The sequence below is a fragment of the Oncorhynchus tshawytscha genome, linkage group LG25 (genome assembly GCF_018296145.1).
Source record: "Oncorhynchus tshawytscha isolate Ot180627B linkage group LG25, Otsh_v2.0, whole genome shotgun sequence".
NCBI lineage: Eukaryota > Metazoa > Chordata > Actinopteri > Salmoniformes > Salmonidae > Oncorhynchus > Oncorhynchus tshawytscha.
The window spans coordinates 1,555,712-1,577,015 of NC_056453.1; the positions used below are offsets into that span (position 1 = coordinate 1,555,712).

General features: G+C 41.9%; 2 protein-coding genes across 5 annotated transcripts in view; both read right to left on the reverse strand.

Moving 5' to 3' along the window:
* ccdc186 (coiled-coil domain-containing protein 186) overlaps positions 1 to 21,304 on the reverse strand; it is a 1,196,038-nt gene that overhangs the window by 621,796 nt on the left and 552,938 nt on the right. The gene's annotated exons all lie outside the window — the stretch shown is intronic.
* Positions 1 to 21,304, reverse strand: part of LOC112220393 (contactin-4) — a 227,456-nt gene that overhangs the window by 53,779 nt on the left and 152,373 nt on the right. For all 3 annotated transcript variants that reach the window (XM_024382295.1, XM_024382275.1, XM_024382285.1), the window contains exons 9-11: positions 16,780 to 16,919; positions 11,372 to 11,501; positions 9,636 to 9,786 (exon numbers count right to left, since the gene is read on the reverse strand). In XM_024382295.1, the coding sequence (XP_024238063.1) occupies positions 9,636 to 9,786; positions 11,372 to 11,501; positions 16,780 to 16,919 (421 nt within the window). The remainder of the gene's footprint in view (positions 1 to 9,635; positions 9,787 to 11,371; positions 11,502 to 16,779; positions 16,920 to 21,304) is intronic.

The following is a 21,304-nucleotide window of genomic DNA, read 5'->3' on the forward strand; positions in this document are numbered from 1 at the left end:
GAAAGAGACTGATCTCAGCATGACTTCATGCTTCAATAAAGGTAAAAAATTAATCAAAATAAATATTAACAATCTGCACGTGGGTTTGGAACCTGCAATCTTCAGCCAGATCATTAATGCTCTGCACCACAAGGGGACAGCTGTGGTATTGCAGTTTTTCAGTCTATGTACATAGGGTAATATGGTCAATCAGGACACAGAACACAGTTTCTGAGTTATTGAAATGCTATGTATCTTAATTTTTCAGAATGGTATTGCATGCATTTGAATGTGTTTCGATTGAAATTGAGAAAGGGTCAAATTGTTTCATATTTAGTTTGAAGGTTCTGAGTCTATATTTAAGAAGCATGCGATTACACAAGAATACAACTTATTACAATTTAAATGTATAAATATCGACCCAACTTAAATAACATTTAAATAACATTTCATAAGTCTTTCAATATGTGATGATTTTTTTTTTTATTATCATAAAATGCAGTGTTACAAGTATAATACAAATTTGGTGGTGGCTTATATTTGTCCTATTTCACACACGTACAAGTGTGTATTATACGCATGTGGACTCAAACTGGTGACATTTCGGTTACTGGCCCAATGCTCTAAACACTAGTTTACCTACCAGAAATTCTGGTTGGAGGATTTCGGATTTCCTACTTATTGCCTCCTGATTCTGGGAATCTTCCGAATTCTCCAACCCTAGTCCTAATTAACCATTTATTTCCCTATCTATATAGATTGGAAACAAATGCGTAATACCACAGCTGTCCCCTGGTGGCACAGAGGCTTACTGAGCTGGCTGAAGATTGCAGATTGTCAACATATAAAGTGTGGAAAATATGGATGTTTGTATGATTAATTGCTACTCAAATGTCCTCTGAATGAAATTAAATGCAAGGTTTGTCTATATCATATTGTAGTGGGTCTACAATATAATCCTCAAATGAGAATTGTTAATAAATCTGGAGAAGAATACAAAAGGCATATACTCCGATATGCTTTAAATAACTAGAAATGTGCATGCTGAGAGTATTGTAGTAACATTAGGTCAAACTTAAATATAAAGCATGAAACCCCCCCGAGAATCTGACTGCCGATAGGTACAGTACTTATCACAGAAGGAGGTCGTTCCTTCTCTTGCGAGAACAAAGGGTGTACGTACCTGTAGAACGCAATGCTCGGCAACTTGACTTTGAGTCAATCAGAGAGCATGAACCTCCAAGTGGGGGAGCTGACAGGAGTGACAAGAAAATGAGGGCACTTTTCCCAGTCTAATCCACCCTTTGCATCACAATTGTTCTAACTAAAACAATAAAGCTGCATAATAAATATTTTTTTTCTAGAGCAATTCTTTACATATTTTATATCTTTCTAATGAGTTGTGCTTGAAGGATGTTTTTGTTAGGTTTGATAATGTGCACTAGCTTATTAGTAAGCTAGCTAACTAACGTTAGCTTGCTAACTGAGCAAGGCAGTCACACACACCCGATTAGTTTGATATGAAATGAGTGCAACACAATGCACACAACACAAATGCTTTACCAAGCTAGCCATCTGGCCACTGTGGCTAGTAACATTATATTTCAATCACAATGGATTTGTTTCCATGAAACAGATGACTGTAGCTGGCTTCCGAGAGTCAATGCAGTGTATTTACATTTACATTACCTAGCTAGTACAACAGCTAGCGAATGATGCTAATCATTTAGCTAATGTTAGCCAGCTTGCAAAAAAGTATATATGGGCTGTATGTGATTATGGAGAGCGAATTAAATGTTTTCCTTTTCATCTTGCTAGCTAGTTATCTAGCTGTGGTCATCTGGCTAGTAGTACCATTAGCGCAGCTAGTTAGCCAACATTGACTAGGCCATAAAGAAACACACACACATGCATTACCAAACAATGTTACTGCCACCTTCATGTATTTTAACAAGGCTGAGTGGCTGATGACAAGGTCATTGACAAGGTGACAAGGTCTGATGACAAGGTCTTTGCTGTGGGATCACAAAAGAGATTGACTGGCGACACTCTGTTTAGAGGTGCTAAGTACTGTTGGCAGGCAAATGTTTGACAATCCTACTGGTGTGTCTGACCTTTAACATTTTCAAAATTTTCTTGAAATATTCTGAGGACCTCCAAGACACGGTATAATTTATATTGTGTGAACATCAATGGAATATGATGTTAAACTTAAAATAAATATGCTGTGAACGCAATAAAAACCAAATTTAGGGGAAATTGTGGAACATTGTGCAAAATTGTGGGAATGTTCGGTGCAACCTCTTAAGTACAATATGTGAATATCACAAGAATATTCTTGTAACATTCCAGACAACTTTCATAACTTAATTAAATGTTCTGGGAACCTTTAAAGAACTTTGAATGTTGACAAAAACACCTAGTCTAAGGGAATGTCCTGTGCTACCAAACTTTATCATTGTATGAATGTCATCACAACTGAGCATATTTTGTGCTTGTAATCTCTTGTAATGTAACCGCACTGTTACCACAACCTAATTAAATTAAATGTTCTGGGAACCTTTAAAGAACCCAGAAAGGCTGTGCTGTCAACATTCTTGCAACATCAAAGGAACGTTTTGTGCACCCTGATACAAACATTCTCTAAATGTCAACAAAACTGGAACAATTTTGTGTTTTGGGAACCTTTCTCTTGTCATATCCCCACAATGTTCACGCAACCTAAAGAAATGTTTTATGAACATTTAAAGAGCATAAATGTGTTCTGGGAACGTTCTTGTAACATCAGGTTAATGTTTTTTGCACCCCAAAATAATCCTTGTATAATCATCTGCACAACTGAACAGTTCATCTTTTGTTCCCACCAGGGCTTTTGGGAACCTTTAAAAATACTAAATGTGTTCTGAGAACATTCTTGCAACATAAGGTGAATGTTTTATAAAAACATTGTCTCTCTGTTCATACTGTAGGCGCCACTGGACATTTTTCTGTGTTATGAGAACATTTGCCACAACCGAACAAATGTTCTAAATCAAATCAAAATCAAATCAAATTTATTTGTCACATACACATGGTTAGCAGATGTTAATGCAAGTGTAGTGAAATGCTTGTGCTTCTAGTTCCGACAATGCAGTAATAACCTAAAGTAACTAATCTAACCTAACAATTCCAAACCTACCACCTTATACACACAAGTGTAAAGGGATAAAGAATATGTACATAAAGATATATGAATGAGTGATGGTACAGAACGGCATAGGCAAGATACAGTAGATGATATCGAGTACAGTATATACATATGAGATGAGTATGTAAACAAAGTGGCATAGTTAAAGTGGCTAGTGATACATGTATTACATAAGGATGCAGTAGATGATATAGAGTACAGTATATACATATGAGATGAGTAATGAGGGGTATGTTAACAAAAGTGGCATAGTTTAAAGTGGCTAGTGATACATGTATTACATAAAGATGCAGTAGATGATATAGAGTACAGTATATACATATGAGATGAGTAATGAGGGGTATGTAAACATTATATTAAGTAGCATTGTTTAAAGTGGCTAGTGATATATTTTACATAAATGTCCATCAATTCCCATTATTAAAGTGGCTGGAGTTGAGTCAGTGTGTTGGCAGCTGCCACTCAATGTTAGTGGTGGCTGTTTAACAGTCTGATGGCCTTGAGATAGAAGCTGTTTTTCAGTCTCTCGGTCCCTGCTTTAATGCACCTGTACTGACCTCACTTTCTGGATGATAGCGGGGTGAACAGGCAGTGGCTCGGGTGGTTGTTGTCCTTGATGATCTTTATGGCTTTCCTGTGACATCGGGTGGTGTAGGTGTCCTGGAGTGCAGGTAGTTTGCACCCGGTGATGCGTTGTGCAGACCTCACTACCCTCTGGAGAGCCTTACGGTTGTGGGCGGAGCAGTTGCCATACCAGGCGGTGATACAGCCCGACAAGATGCTCTCGATTGTGCATCTGTAGAAGTTTATGAGTGGGTTTGGTGATAAGCCAAATTTCTTCAGCCTCCTGAGGTTGAAGAGGCGCTGCTGTACCTTCTTCACGACGCTGTCTGTGTGGGTGGACCAATTCAGTTTGTCCGTGATATGTACGCCGAGGAACTTAAAACTTACTACCCTCTCCACTACTGTCCCATCGATGTGGATAGGGGGGTGCTCCCTCTGCTGTTTCCTGAAGTCCACAATCATCTCCTTTGTTTTGTTGACGTTGAGTGTGAGGTTATTTTCCTGACACCACACTCCAAGGGCCCTCACCTCCTCCCTGTAGGCCATCTCGTCGTTGTTGGTAATCAAGCCTACCACTGTAGTGTCGTCCGCAAACTTGATGTTTGAGTTGGAGGCGTGCATGGCCACGCAGTTGTGGGTGAACAGGGAGTACAGGAGAGGGCTCAGAACGCACCCTTGTGGGGCCCCAGTGTTTCCGGATCAGCGGGGTGGAGATGTTGTTACCTACCCTCACCACCTGGGGGCGGCCCGTCAGGAAGTCCAGTACCCAGTTGCACAGGGCGGGGTCGAGACCCAGGGTCTCGAGCTTGATGACGAGTTTTGAGGTTAATATGGTGTTAAATGCTGAGCTGTAGTCGATGAACAGCATTCTCACATAGGTATTCCTCTTGTCCAGATGGGTTAGGGCAGTGTGCAGTGTGGTTGAGATTGCATCGTCTGTGGACCTATTTGGGCAGTAAGCAAATTGGAGTGGGTCTAGGGTGTCAGGTAGGCTGGAGGTGATATGGTCCTTGACTAGTCTCTCAAAGCACTTCATGATGACGGAAGTGAGTGCTACGGGGCGGTAGTCGTTTAGCTCAGTTACCTTAGCTTTCTTGGGAACAGGGACAATGGTGGCCCTCTTGAAGCATGTGGGAACAGCAGACTAGGATAAGGATTGATTGAATATGTACGTAAACACACCAGCCAGCTGGTGTGCGCATGCTCTGAGGGCATGGCTGGGGATGTCGTCTGGGCCTGCAGCCTTGCGAGGGTTAACACGTTTAAATGTTTTACTCACGTCGGCTGCAGTGAAGGAGAGTCCGCAGGTTTTGGTTGCGGGCCGTGTCAGTGGCACTGTATTGTCCTCAAAACGGGCAAAAAAGTTATTTAGTCTGCCTGGGAGCAAGACATCCTGGTCCAAGACGGGGCTGGTTTTCTTTTTGTAATCCGTGATTGACTGTAGACCCTGCCACATACCTCTTGTGTCTGAGCCGTTGAATTGTGACTCTACTTTGTCTCTATACTGACGCTTAGCTTGTTTGATTGCCTTGCAGAGGTAATAGCTACACTGTCTGTATTCGGTCATGTTTCAGGTCACCTTGCCCTGATTAAAAGCAGTGGTTCGGCTTTCAGTTCTGCGCGAATGCTGCCATCAATCCACGGTTTCTGGTTGGGGGATGTTAAGCCTACTCCTTACTTTTTCGAACATTCTGTTAAAAATCGCGCAACATTTCAGTGTCCTGCTACTCATGCCAGGAATATAGTATATGCATAGGATTAGTATGTGTGGATAGAAAACACTCTGACATTTCTAAAACTGGTTAAATCACGGCTGTGACTATAACAGAGCGTGTGTTTCATCGAAAAGTGCAAGAAAAAATGATCACTGAAAACTGGAAAGAATATCAATGCGCCACTTGCATGTATTGTCTATGGGACAGCAAATTAAATGGGGCTGAGATTGCAAGTCCTACAGCTTCCACACGATGTCGCCAGTCTTGTCAATTGCCTGGACGTTGTTTCTTGGTCAAACGAGTAAGAGAGACCCCATTCCTTCCGGTCTCCGACAGGAAGTTTTGGAAGAGAGATTTCCGAACATGATTTGAAGACGTGGAGCTATTGAATACACATCGCCCCGTGATCAATTTGATAGATTATTAACGTTTACTAATACCTAAAGTTGGATTACAAAAGTATTTCGAAGTGTTTTGTGAAAGTTTATCGTCGACTTTTTTAATTTTAAAAAATGACGTTGCATGACGTTTTGAAACTGTGTTTTTTTCTGGATCACACAGTTTCCATAGATGGATATTTTGGGTATATATGGACCAATTTAATCGAAAAAAAGACCCAATAGTGATGTTTATGGGACATATAGGAGTTTCTGCTTTTTGTGTAGCGCCGGCTACGCTAATTATTTTGTTTACGTCGCCTTCAGGTATTTCGGGGTGTTGCATGCTATCAGATAATAGCTTCTCATGCTTTTGCCGAAAAGCATTTTAATAGTCTGACTTGTTGGCTAGATTCACAACGAGTGTAGCTTTAATTCAGTACCCTGCATGTGTGTTTTAATGAACGTTTGAGTTTTAACGAGTGCTATTAGCATTTGGCGTAGCGCATTTGCATTTGCTGATGGCTAGATGGGACGTCTGCGTGTCGGGTGGGCTTAAGAGGTTAAAAGCAGTGGTTCGCGCTTTCAGTTTCACGCGAATGCTGCCATCAATCCGTCTGTTTCTGGTTTGGGAATGTTTTAATCGATGCTATGGGAACGACATCATCAATGCACTTTCTAATGAACTCGCTCACTGAATCAGCATATTCGTCAACGTTGTTGTTTGACGCAATGCGGAACATATCCCAATCCACGTGAGCGAAGCAGTCTTGAAGCGTGGAATCAGATTGGTCGGACCAGCGTTGAACAGACCTGAGCGCGGGAGCTTAGGCAGGGAGCAACAAAATGGAGTCGTGGTCAGCTTTTCCGAAAGGAGGGCGGGGGAGGGCCTTATATGCGTCGCGGAAGTTTTACCAGGCCTGGTTGCGCAATCGATATGCTGATACAATTTAGGGAGTCTTGTTTTTAGATTAGCCTTGTTAAAATCCCCAGCTACAATGAATGCAGACTCAGGATATGTGGTTTCCAGTTTGCAAAGAGTCAAATAAAGTTTGTTCAGGGCCATTGATGTGTCTGCTTCTGTTTCTGTCGGCGCGAAGCGTGAAGAAACCAGCTGGCTGCACCGATTCCATTGTCACACCCTGACCGTAGATTGCTTTGTATGTTTCTATTTTTAGTTTGGTCAAGGTTTGATGTGGGTGGGTATTCTATGTTGTATGTCTAGGTATTGTGTTTCTATGTTTAGGCCTGGTATGGTTCCCAATCAGAGGCAGCTGGTTATCATTGTCTCTGATTGAGAACCATACTTAGGCAGCCTGTTTTCCCATATGGGTGTGGGTAGTTGTTTTCTGTCTTTGTGTGTCTGCACCAGACAGAACTGTTTCGTTTGTTCCGCTTTGTTTTTTTGTTTGTTCTAGTGTTCAGTTTCTTTATTAAATTTACCATTAACATGTACCACGCTGCACCTTGGTCCTCTTCACCTTCTTCCACCACAACCGTTACAGTTCTGGGAACTTTCACAGAACCAATCATTTTAGTTTGCTGGGAACATTTGAGTGAATGTGAAGAGAACATTCCAAAGATATTTTATTAGATAAAAAATGTCAAACCCTAATTACAATTTCATGGGAATCTTAGCTAATGTTCTGGGAATGTTCCTAGTTTGCTGGGTCAACATATTCTATGCCTCACACCTACTGTATTTTCCGTACCGTGAAAAGTAACATGGGAGGGTTCCACCTATTGACAATGCATCCTGACAAGATTTTATCCTGCACAATACAACCTGGGACAGACACGAGCAAACTTGTGACCTGCACATTTTTCTCTTTAATTACCTCTGTGTCAAAAGCACACCAGGTGGTCTGCGCTGAATACCATTTACAAAGTAAAAGCATGACCATTTACTTTTCAAGTTCAACAAGTCCCAGGACTCCACTAGAATACAGATCTAGAGATATTGTAATATCATTTCCTCTATGACTAGCAAAATATTTTGATAGATTGTGTTTATGACATTAAGGGCACTGGTCCAGGTTTAATAATCCACATTTGCCTTTGTTTCCAGCAATTCCCTATCAGAACATTAAAATACCATACAGTATGTGAGTTCAGGTAGGCGTCAGCGCTACAGCAAACAAACAGTATATCTCAACTATTTATCTACTTGTAACAAGCTCATAGTTACACAAAGGGAAACAAACAAGCACCGACAAACCAGCAGGGAAGAACAGGGGAACATGGCAACATCCATCCATTCAAGCCTAATAGAGCCACTGCTATTGAATGAATCATCCCATGGAAACATATACTGTACCAGTGTCACAGTGGTGCAAAATACCAAATCAATCAACAACAAAACTCTCCGTTCCAAACATATCCATACACTACAAGCAGGACATTAAATCAAAATGATCAGTTACTGTAGCTCAGGGGATATCTGTGTTAGAAACCATGAAAAGGGAAAAGCATAGTCTATCACTATCTCACAGTTCAACCAGCATTCAAACTGTCAGTTTAACAGGGGATGACAAAACAGTAGAATAGAAAAATACATATTTTATTAATAAAACTTGATGCGTTTCAGCATTTCAGCCTTGATCCGTCAGCTTGGGAGACAGCATCATGTACGTAGGTACACAGTGTAGCTGAAGGGCGCCAGCAGAGTAACCACTATGCAAATGCAGGATACTTTGTTTGACAAGCAACAACACCTCTTTGTGTATATGTAAACCATGACGAGTCGTACCAGACACTGTGCACACAGTCCTGCTGCCAGAGTCGTGCCACCAAAGTGGTGTAGCAGCTGTGTCACCGAATGGGTGACCCCTGTCTGGATCAGCACTGTCTGACTGACCCCTGACGCCACCCAGCCACACCCCTCACCCACACACACACACAGCTCACTGTTAGCAGGAGGCTGGCTTAACACTTTTGCCCAGAAAAGCGTGGATATATGTCAGCAGACAGTGGCTGGTATGGTCGCCCACACCCTCCCACAGAGGGCGAAAAGTGCTTGATTAGCACCCAGACTCTGCACAGCGAGTGGCATGTCGGGTGACTCCAAGTACTGGCCAAACCAATTTTACTTTCAGTCCTCACATTGGTTTGTTTGTGCAGATGTCTAAAGTGTGATTAAACCAGGAGTTATGTGTCTGGGAGATGACTGGAATGAGTGGGAACCTTTACTGAATACAGGCCTACAGGAATCTACATCGGATGCAGTAACTGTAGGTAAACAGACAGATATGATACTTCATATATTTCTCCAGATGCACTTTCAACCCAAAGCTGGAGATAAATGTTCACAGTCAGAGAGATTCTGTAACAGTGAGGAATAGAATCAATATGACCAGAGAAATAATATCAAGTTACAAAGCCTGACCAGGTAAACATACAATAATCATAGCCAGGGGTGTCTGGCATTAGCTCTTTATCAATACTACAACAACGGCAGGGTAGCCTAGTGGTTAGAGCGTTGGGCTAGTAACCGAAAGGTTGCAAGTTCAAATCCCCGAGCTGACAAGGAACAAATCTGTCGTTCTGCCCCTGAACAGGCAGTTAACCCATTGGTCCTAGGCCGTCATTGAAAATAAGAATTTGTTCTTAACTGACTTGCCTAGTTAAATAAAGGTAAATTAAATTAAATAAAAAAACGTTCCTCCAGGGTACCATACCTGAACAAATCCTACAACAACTGTTCCTCCCGGGTACCATACCTGAACAAATCCTACAACAACCCCAGTGCTTAGGAAAATCAACCCCTCCACAGAGAGAGCGATCAGACAATAAAGAGAGAGATTGTTACATTACCTGTGGCTCTCTCGAAGAGCCTCGCTGCCCTTCCTCCAGGAGATCACGCCCCAGGGGGACATCTTGGGCCGGCACTCGATCAGCACGTCTCCTCCCTCCTTCACCATGGTGGGGCTCCTCAGCTGGTTCTGGGAGAAATCTGGGGCAACAGCTGAAACAAGACATGCATGTTAAAAACCCTTCGCTGCTCTTTTACTTTCCTATATCCAACTTTCAACATGCATTACATGAGCGTAAAGCCATGAGTTTATCACATGAACTGAACTTGGAAAACCTCAGGGCCTTAGTATAGTGGGCCCAGAGTCGTTCCTGGTGATGTCACGTTGTCCCCCCAAAAATATATATATACAGCAAGGGAAAATGACACTCCCGATTGGCAAGGCCTAGAGATAGTCATTGGGAGTATTTCAATTGCATTTCCTTGACTCCTCATGTCCTCTCTCCTTGCCAACTTCTTAAAACCAATTGGAGGAGAAGGTCAGAAGGGAGGGACCTCTGTCTTTATCAGCCAACAGGTTTCAACCATGTACACCTCAACATTCCTGTACTTCATATACAGTATAATCACGTACAGGTGAGGTGAGGAGAGAGGACATGAGGAGCCAAGCAAATGCAAGTGAGATTCTCCCATTGCCATTGGCCATAGCTAGAGGAGGTCTCAGCCAGGGTAGAAAAGGATAAAAGAGATAAATAACCTCTCCACTTCAGCATGTAAGGAATAGACAGAGTCAAAGGCAGATACTGAAAAGGCACAAAACTAAAATAATAATGAAATTGAATGTTATCTGTATAACCCCTAAATGGTTTAATAACAGTAGCTAAGCATGGATAAATCATGGATATTTTAAACACATCCTCAAATGACTGCTGTGTACTTCAAAGTGAGGCATGTACTGTGTGTGTGATGTTGAGCAGAAATGTCAGGGAAGGTAGGAGAGTGCTACACTGCACTCATTAATTAACAGAATAATTTTCTCTGCAAAGAAAAACAAAGAAAAAATGTCATGTCCTTCAGTTTTTCAGCTCGATTTAGTTCTATCATGATAATTTCCTTTTCACTCCTGGATCATCCCTCCCTGTGCTTTTATAAAGCACTTCAATTAGTGCATTTCTGCCAGGGTCTGTCAATTATATTTTTTACCTCCTCCAAGTTCAATTTAACCTGGGCTCATTGGCTGTGTTGGATCTAATTCCAATCAATGACAAAACAATGTTCAAGCGTGATGGGAGATGGGTTGGGGAGTGAGAGCTGGAGGCCAGCCCTGACAGGACTGACAGGGCAGATGGGTGGGACTGGGGAGCACAGTGGCATGGTCATACATCAATAGCACTCCAGTGCATTCATCCTGTAATTTATGGTTTTTAATTAGGGGGAAATCACAGAGATGCTGGAGGTCACACTACAGTGGTAGGGAACGGAAAACAAATGTCGCAAATAACACTAAAACATGTACACGACAAACAAACGTGCATACTGTACTACACTCTTAGGAAAAAAAGGTACTACCTTCATGTCCCCACAGGAGAACCCTTTGAAGAACCCTTTTTGGTTGCCAGGTAGAACCCTTTCTTGAACCCTTGGAACCAAAAAGGGTTCAACCTGGAACCAAAAAGGGTTCTCCTATGGAGACAGCCGAAGAACCCCTTTGGATCACTTTTTTCTAAGAGTGTACATAAAATATATTTAGTCAGGCAGGCAGGCACACCAACACACATCCAGCCTTGTATTGCCTTACCAATGACTCTGAGCTCTGCATTGGAGTATACCTCCCCATGTTTGTTTCCAGCCACACATTGATACATTCCAATGTCGGACAGCGTCAGCCGGCTGATTGACAATGCTCCATTGGCAACTTGTATGCGCTCCTATGAACAGAGAGACAGAGACAAGCCCTTTGATATACCTTATTCCGATTGCTAATTTGCATAAAAGCATGCAGCCAATGTGCCAGTGAATTATAGTGTGGCAGTGACGGACGTGGCAATAAATCTAGGTTTTCATCACTAATGGAGGGAAAGGGCAGGGTGGAAGGAGGCAGGCTACCAGAAAATGACCCTAATCAATCTGCATGTTTATGAGAGTGATATAAAACCATTCCCAATGTATATCACTGGCTTCACCACAGGGCCAGTTTCCCCTTCAGCACAAGGACTGGATATGAGGAATAGGAATATCTTAACATCAGAGCTATACAGTATTGTGAAAATTGGTTTCCTGATAGGTATTCCCTATACATACTAAGTACTGTACGCTGTTATGTACACTTCAGATCACACACTGTACTGGGCCACCGTTGAATAGTACATTCCTGCGCCCGTGGTGAAGATATACTTCTGTTGTGACTAGCCCATCAAAATAGACAGGCTTATTTGCCCAGATGGGCTTAATGCACTCAAACCCAGACACTTAGCTACTTTATCTTCAAGGTAGGTTTACATTCATGAACATAAGTACAAATATATATCTTTATTACCAGAACGGCATTAAACCGACAACAGTTTTTAGGGAAGGAATTTTGGCAGAGCACTTTGTGACATTTCTACAGAGTTCTGCCTTCTGCCCTTCATCTCCCCTGTTTTCCAGAGGCTCACCCTTAATGTCATTAGAGCACATTTCCATAGGGGTGTCGACTCGGCTCAGCTTAGGTTTGGCACAGCCGTGACTCCAGGCAGTCTGACGGGATTAAGGTACTGTCATGTGAAAAGAGGAGCTGTCCTCATTGAAACATCAGTAGCTAAGCCCATGTTTGAGCAGGTTGCCTTCTGAATTTCCATAATGCTCAGTGGCTCATAGCTAGTCGGATGCACCATGGTAAATGTGCCTGCTGGCAAGAGCGGCAGAATGGTGGTGGCGTATATCAGTCAGTGCGTAGAAATCACTCTGTTTATGGGCTGCTATTAATTAAGCATGACGTTCCTCTTACATCAGCAGTTTTCCATGCCGGGACCTTGGGGGACCATCTGCATGCCTTATGCTGAATGGAAGTGATTGGCAATGTTATTGCCAACGCAACCAGGTTTCTTCATTTTATATAGGACAGTATAAACAACAAGCCACTTGTTTCGATTAATGTCACAAACAAATTAATGTAATGGTTGTTTTTGAGATACCTTGATTTTCTTGTTTTTGATTATCGTCCCTCTCGGCAGGTATGAGAAATGCATTAACATTATTGACAGTATCTATTATAACTATTCATAGTCTACTGTGTACCCATGCACTTTAGCTCCGGACAAAACTTGTGAAGTTATTTGCAAAAATTAAGGTAATATCATAAGCCATTGCAGTCAGCTGCTATGTCCAAATGAGCAGAACAAGCAGAAAAGGTCCATATTGATTTACTGTAATGAATCACACCAAATGGTATATCTTCCCCTTTCCTGCCCTCCCTCCATGAATGACCTTTAGTTATCAGATTGATGAAGCTGCACTGGTTGCTGGTGACATTTAAAACAATGTAACACTTCTGCTTGATTAATCTAATTATCCAAGTGCATTACTAATCCTCCCATTTATGTCCATATTAAGGAAACCCTAGTCCATGAGAATGAACACATCGATGTGTCTCGCCTTTTATAACAGATACACTCAGAGGCATCAGATACACTCAGAGGCATCAGATACAGATGGTCCCCAAATCTGTCCAGTTGAACTAGAAGTGTTAGAATTATATGTTACACTCTTTAGAAAAAAAGGTGCTATCTAGAACCTTAAAGTGTTCTTCGGCCGTCCCCATAGGAGAACCCTTTGAAGAACCCTTTTTAGTTGCAGGTTGAACCCCTTTGGTTCCAGGTAGAATCCTTTAGGGTTCCATGTCGAACCCTTTCTACAGAGGGTTGAACATTGTACACAAAACGGTTCTCCTATGGGGACAGCCGAAGAACCCTATTGTAACCCTTTTTTCTAAAAGTGTATGGAAATAAAAAACAACTTTGAGTAAAATAATCCCTCAAACAGATGGGGGTAAATTTGATCTAATCCTTTCTTTCACCAAGCGATAGAACAATGCAAACCATTTCAGTAGACCTTGTAAAGGTTTTTAATAAAATGTGATGCAATGACTAGACAGATTGTTAATTATGCACAGCTGAAGGCAACCCTAATCGGGCTTTATGGGCAAAGGAGAGAGACAGAGCCTGCTGCTGCTGTTTGGAGCACTGCCTCTGGTAACAATAAAACAGGCCTGCGTCTCACATTTCTCCTGCATATATAACATCGACGGAATGATCGATACCCTCTGTTTTGTTTGTGACCATTTTGCATAATGAAGAAAATTTACATAAAGTCTGTTTATTTTTTCGTCCAAGCTGTGCCTGAGTGCTCACCATCAATCTCCAGCAAATATACTGGCCACGTACTGTAGCACAGGGGACCTGTCGCGCTCCCATTCAGGTATATTGAATCATATTTCCACAAAGCCGTAATAGATACTCCACTCTGACCCTGCACTTTTATAAGCTGAACAAATAACCTTGCAGTTGCAGTCTACACTGTACAGTATCTACTGTAGGTGTTCAGCTCTCATTATTGTGTTCATTATGGGTAATCTGAGAGAGGCACGTGGCTATAGTACAGTAGGTATAGGATGCACAACAGTCAATGTGTTTTTATAAAATGGGTTGTTTGGATTCTGGATGCTGATTGGTTGATAGCAGGGAGTCGTACCATCACAATGCCTGTCGTGGAAATTCTTACACAGGGACACTCAAAGTTTAAATAAATCATTGTTTACTTGTCAGCGAGCTGGATAGGTTCCAACCAACTCAATGCACCATAGTACACATGTCAATCAGGAGCTCTGCTTGGGCAGACCCAGCAGTTGTCTTATATATGGCTATACACAAACAAGTTATATTTGCATGATTTAGCATAATTAATTAATCATTACCGTTTTGTTTCATACATGTGACCAACCAATACTGTTTTATAATGTGACAGACCAACACCTCACGAGGCTTCTCCTCTCTAAGCTGAGACCTTGAAACTGAGATATCTTTCATTTGTTCTCAAAACATGGTTTGGCTGGGTGTATTGCCAAATTGTAGCTACTGATAAGAGGAGGATGTGTTCAGTCAACCACCTCCATGAGCACAGCAATTGGTTTATAGAACAGCACATGAATAGAAGACAGAAATCAGTTATAAGAAAAGCACAAACATAAAAATGTCCCTTACATGCCCATGAACAGTTCCATTAGATGTATCAATGTGCATCCACTGTCAAACAGACCAGCCAGTCAATTTACTGTATAAACTTAATCTCCCCTGGGAAAAAAACATCTAGACATATTTCCCCAAGCTACTAGCCTGCATTTGGTTTGTTAGAGTGAGGGTTAATATAAGCTGTGTGCCTATCCAATCTTTTTTTTGCGATCTCCACTGTGCCATGCATTTGAACGTGGCGATACTGACAGCTTCTCTGATCCAGGCAAATTAATTTATCCGGATCATTATAATGGATATATCCAAAGAATTGGCTATAGAAACAAAGGTAAAACAAACAAAAATGCACATAGTTTGCTGTAATTTCAACTACTTAATGTGACAGCTTTAGTTGGCTAGCTAGCAAAGGAGAAGTAACGCTCAATAGCTATAGTATTAACTCAACAATCAGTTGGTTGTTGCCTATTTATACATTATTTATTAAATAATTATTTATTGAAGTTCTTGTCTCTCGTCATCATTGAACCTCTGCTAGGTAGCTACATGCCAATAACTTGTTTACATGGGAATGAAAAGAATGAACGACTAGGTCAAAACATGAGAATAGAATTAACAACTAGCCTGTTTTGTTAGCGTCTTCAGAACCTCAGCACTAACAACTGACTTTTGCTCTGACTATATAATCTGGTGGAAAGATGAAATAAAACAAATTGACATTGAAAACATGTTGTTAATATAAAAAAAATTACAAAAAAAATTACAAAAAAATAAATAATAATAATATATATATATATAAAAAAGCAATAATACAATTGAACCTCCTAAGAAAGAACCGCCCTTATTCGGGAGCTATCACACAATAATCCCCGGGTTCTCATGCCTTATTGCTTAAATAACTGGCTAGCTACAGTCGATCTAGGATGCACAAAAGTCAGTGTGTTTATAAGGGGCTCTTCTCCTTTTTCTCCATTGGTGTACAGGAGTAATGACTTCACTCGGAGAAGAGAGATTTTACTAGAAGATTACGACGCTCTAAGACCAGCATAAAATTGTAGACACTTAACAAACCAGAGCCAAGCAGACACTTTCAGGATAATCAAAATCCTGTTAGATAAGTGTTGTTCTGGGGAACTGAACATTTTAAAGCCATGCACTAAAGGAATAAAGGTGATATCTAGCCAAATTGTGTTTAGATCTCTTCGTTTTTACAACGAAGTAAACCATGGACCCATATACTAGGAAAGCAGGCTGAACAAGCCAAGTGGGTGCACACTGCTTTTGCAAGGTTTATAACAGTAATTTAAGTTCATAAAACTATCTGCAGTGAAATGAGAATGGTGTCTGTTGTGCATGATGCCTTTCTATCTGAACACACTAACGTTGCATCCGCCTGAATCAGCACAAATTCTGAGCATCTATACATTAGGTAAAGAGATAAATCAAATGCGATAAAAACAATGGAAATGCCATGGAAACACGTGGGGGAAAGATGCCGTGGGGGAAACACCCAGAATCTCCTCATTGCCCCCCATGAAAAAAAATGTGCCTACATTTACGCTATTGTTTCAATGTTTATTTAACACTATGTTGAGGTAAAAGTCGGAGTATAATGCTTGTATAGATGTCAACTCCAATACATGTTCATGTCATCGTCACCTACACACTGCATTACAGTTAAAAATGACTTTCTGTATGCTAGCTATACTAACAGCATATTCGAACGGGTGTTAGCATTTAGCAGTCACTTCTTCTATACCTGAAAAGGGACAAATTCTAAATGTTATGCATTGGATTTTAGCAACCACATTGTGGGCCTGTTACAATATTTCAATCATGACGGATTTGACGAATATCCACTTTGTTAGAGCAGATTGGTTGAATGTGCACCAATCCAGCATCCTTCTTCTATCCCCCACTGTCTGCATTCCATTGACCTCTTTAATGCATCTATACTGTACACTTCACTCCATATAGGTCTCACCTCCAGTGACTCCAGGTTCTCTCCGTTCTTCATCCACCTATAGGAGGGCTTGGGCTTCCCGGTGGCCTTGCATTCCCACACCAGAGAGTCGTCAATGGGCTTCTGCACATCCTCAGGTTTCTCTATCAGATGTGGAGGGGCTGCATGGTCAAAAAAAACATTGTGGTGAATTAGAACATACTCACACAGATAATATATCTAACAGGTACACTATCCTCCTTATATTTCTAAAATAATGTACAGGATTTTGAAATTTTATAATATATATAATTATACCTATCCTATACTAAGATACATTTGCGTTATCTATTTCAGTAGCACATACAGATGTAGGATCTTAATTTGAGCCAGTTTTCTACAGCAGGAAATTAATCCTGGAGCAACTGGAATTCTGAATTATTATGTGGATTATAATTATAGACATGTTTGTAGGTGTTGATACATTTTTCAAGTCTGAAATTTCAAAGTGGAAATTACAAATTACAGAAGCCTTTTTAAACCTCAAATACACAACACATTATAAATTTCCTGCTATGCAGGAAAGTTCTCCTACAACAGTGATCAAATGAAGATCCTACATCTGTATAATGAACCTAACACTTGGATAGTAATGCACCATTTATTCCATCTGCTGTATTTTTAGGTTCCTCTACTTACGTCCAAGCATAAGCTCAATTTGCATTGCATTGACCTTATGCTTAAACAGAAGTACAACCTAAAAATACAGCAGATGGGGTAAATGGTACATGACTATCCAAGTGTTAGGTTTATTAATACAAGCCAGACGTATTAGTGTGTCCATGGGTAGAAAAAAAGGTGGCATCTAGAACAAAAAAGGGCTCCTTGGCTGTCCCCATAGGTGAACCCTCTGAAGAAGCCTTTTCTGTTCCAGATAGAACACTTTTGTGTTCCATGAGGTACTCTTTCAACAGAGACCCCAAAGAGCTCTACTTGGAATCAAAAAGGGTTTTTACCTGGAACCAAAAAGGGTTATCCTATGGGGACAGCCACAAAATCCTTTTGGAACCCTTTTTTATAAGAGTGTACAGTACAGTGCCATAAAATACCTCTCCCAAAACCATTGAAGTAAATGATGGTGCAATTATACAGGAGCTGCATTGATTCCTACTCTAACTTCCAACTAACTCATGACTGGTTAACGAATTAGTGAGGGGCAAAATGAGGAATATAAACCTCCAGATTTACTATCCTCATAACTATCCATGTTGTGGATGACGCTATAATCCTCTATCACACCAGGTCATTGTCACACCATACGTTTCCATTACACAGAACCTAAATAATGCCATACAGCCCGACTGACCTGTGAGGTGATTTATCTGTAATAATAGTACATACAAATCCAACTCTAATTGTGTTCCTGCTTCAGCTCAGCTTGCTTTCAACAATTTCAAGATGACACAGTGAGGAATCCAATAGTAATTGCAAATGTATCCCTATCCCTTCTGTGTGTATTTGATGTGATGCATGTGTGTGTGAGAGCAAAAATAGAGAGAGAGAAAGAAAAAGAGAGTGAGAGAAAAAGGAAGAAAGAGGAAAGAAAATTGTCTGTGGGTCTCTGTGTGTGGCTGGGTATTAAGAGGGTAGCCAGTGTGAGATAGCAGAAAGAGAGAGAGGGGTACTTTGAGACTCCATTATCACCAGTCATTTAGCATCACATCCATGCCAGTGCAATCTAACAGAGGATCCTCGTGGCCATGCTCCAACCTCTCCACCCCGCACGACCCCATTGTTGTTGTTGTTGTTTTTTAGTCTTGTCAGGGCCGCTCACTCCATCCCTCACCCACTGTGAACGTATCGACTCTCAGTCAAAGATCACAAAATGAAAACAGGCAGCCCATCCCTGGCTGCATCAGGCCCGGTGTGCACACAATCAGCCCAAACATTTCAAATCAACCGGCTAAAGCAAAGAGGGAGATTGGGGATAGGCAAAAGGGGAATCAGAGAAAAGGACTTAGGACAAAGTTTTTATGTGCAGTATCTTGAGATACTACTCATTGTAGGAAAGTATTAAATAAACTGCAGTGGCATATGCATATTTAGTTGTATTGAGTAGGCAACCTTTTAGAATGCAAATGATCCATGATCATTAGTCCCTGTGTTTTGATTTAATACTCATAATCATTATACCTGGAAAATATCGACATGTCAAAATGATCTCTCCAATCAAGAGTAAGACAATAGAGATGCATTTAAATGTAGCTTTGACTAACATGAAATAATTATTATCATTTACCTTGTAAAAACACAAGATGTGCAAGACCCAGAATAACCCAATTAAAGCATTAGCATATAACTGCTAAGAAACTCAAATAATGCCTTCATCTCTTTTCTAGGCAGAAAGCTGAGGCTTTCAGAGCTTTGTGGCTGCAGGTTGTACTGATGTACACAAGATACATTTTTCCATCCCCTGATTCTGACACACTGCTGACAAATGTCTCAAAAGCTTAATTCAAGCATACTTAAAAATAAGATTACAGATGTGTATCACCTGGCAGAGAGGCAGAGAGATGGAGAGAGACAGAGTGAGACACTTTACTTTTTGTCTTTCTTTAATGAAACATTCTCATTTCATTAAAACCTCACCCCCCCTTAAAATAAAACACTGAAAATATATCCTGTACTGCATACATGTGTACCATACTCACTTTTCCCTCTTCCTCACGATACAAAACCACACCACACATCACAATAACCCCCACAAAAATCACCACTTCTACAACCGTATATCCCAGCTATACAGACAGCACCCCCAACACATCATCTCTCCTTATCATTTTATAGAACTCAAATTCGACCCTAAAGCGCAGAGACCATCCCATTAAATAATAGTAAAGGGTCTGTTATCCCCCCACCTTTGACCATGTTCCTCCTTGTTATCCAAATAGCCAACTTTGCCTGAGCAAACAGAAAATTCAACAACAAACATTTGGCCTTTTCCTTATTTGAATACCTGTACCCCATTATAAACATCCCAACAGTAAAAACTACCCCCAACCTCTCACACAGACATTCCAACAGAGACATTAATGGCATTAACCTGGTGCACACAGAAAACACATGAATCACAGTTTCTCTCATAACACAGAAAGGACTCCCCTGCCTGACTCCCAGTTCAACCTGTGCCAACCAGCTGTTAGTAGCCAGGGCTCCATGTAGAACCCTCCACCAGAGGTCCCCTGACCTCTATGGGGGTTTGTAGAGCCCCCTCCATCTAAAACCCACCATACTCTCCTCCCCACATACCCCCTGCCACTGATGTTCCTTCACTCCTGTTAGGCTCCTAATGTTCCTCACCTTAATGCAGAGGTTGTAGAGGGCTTAATCTCCCCCCCTCAAACTCCCCAGACTCTGAGTGTTAAAATCTAACAAGTCCTCCAGACCCCTTTGCCAGTCCTCAGTCTCTGCCATCACATGCAGTGGCGGAAACATTGGTGGCCCCTCCCCCTTTGGCTGCTCAAACATCCCCCTTACCGGCTCAGACATTGCCTCCTGGACCTCCTCCAGGAATCTCTCCAACAGCCTAAGATACGTTAATCCTGTTTGTTGTGCCAGGACTTCAGGAGTTTTCCACCCCTCCTCTCCCATCAGTCACAGGTCACCCAGCCTTAGTAAGCCCGCTGCCATCATTTGCCTCTGCAGGGTGGCCGACTGAACCGATTTCAAAGGGATGGCTGGGTTTGTGGAAGATAGGCTCCTCCCACATCCACACCCACAGCCCAGGCTCCAAACCCCCTTCTCGTGTGGGCCTTAGCAGCTGCCAGGCCCTCAGAGTAAAAATCAGAGAGAACTGCTGTACTCAGCCTCTCCAGCCTCATGAGGAACAGCTGCCGGTCCAACCCTAATCTTCCAGCTCTTCTCAGCAGTGCGCATGTTGGTTCCCTCAAGCCAACATTAGTGTGGTAAAGCAGTCTCTGTGCCACCTTTAGTAGGAATGCAGCCACCCTGCTCTCCAGTTCCACCAGGCCCTGTCCTCCTTTGTGGACGGTAATGTACAACACTGCCGCCCTCAGCCAGTGATGGACCGACCAGAAAAAGTCCACCAGCTTGCGAGGGGGGTGTTGAGGACAGGAAGTTGCCACCAGGTTGTTGATTATCAGCAACCTCCCTCCATATGACACTTGGGGCTGGAGCCACCTCCACCTGGCCAGTCTTGACACCACTGCCTACGACAGAGCTTTGCTTTTGCCCCAGTTTACCTTAGTTGACAAAGCTCCCTTGTACACCTTCAGACTGGTCTCTTAATGCCTGCATATCTTGCCCATCCCTGACCATCACAGAAATAGGGTTTAGCTAGCTGCTATCCGTGTGACTATCGGCTTTCGTCGATTCCGGAGCAAACATCAATTGTTCCGGAGCTAGCCAGCTGAAGAGTTTCATCAATCACTCCTGGGCTGCAGTCACCTATCCGGACCCGTTTTGCTGCCTACGCGGAGCCCCACCGGGCCTTCACAGCTGGACTGCCGACGTTGTCTACCCGAGGGAGTTGTCCGGCTGGCTCCTC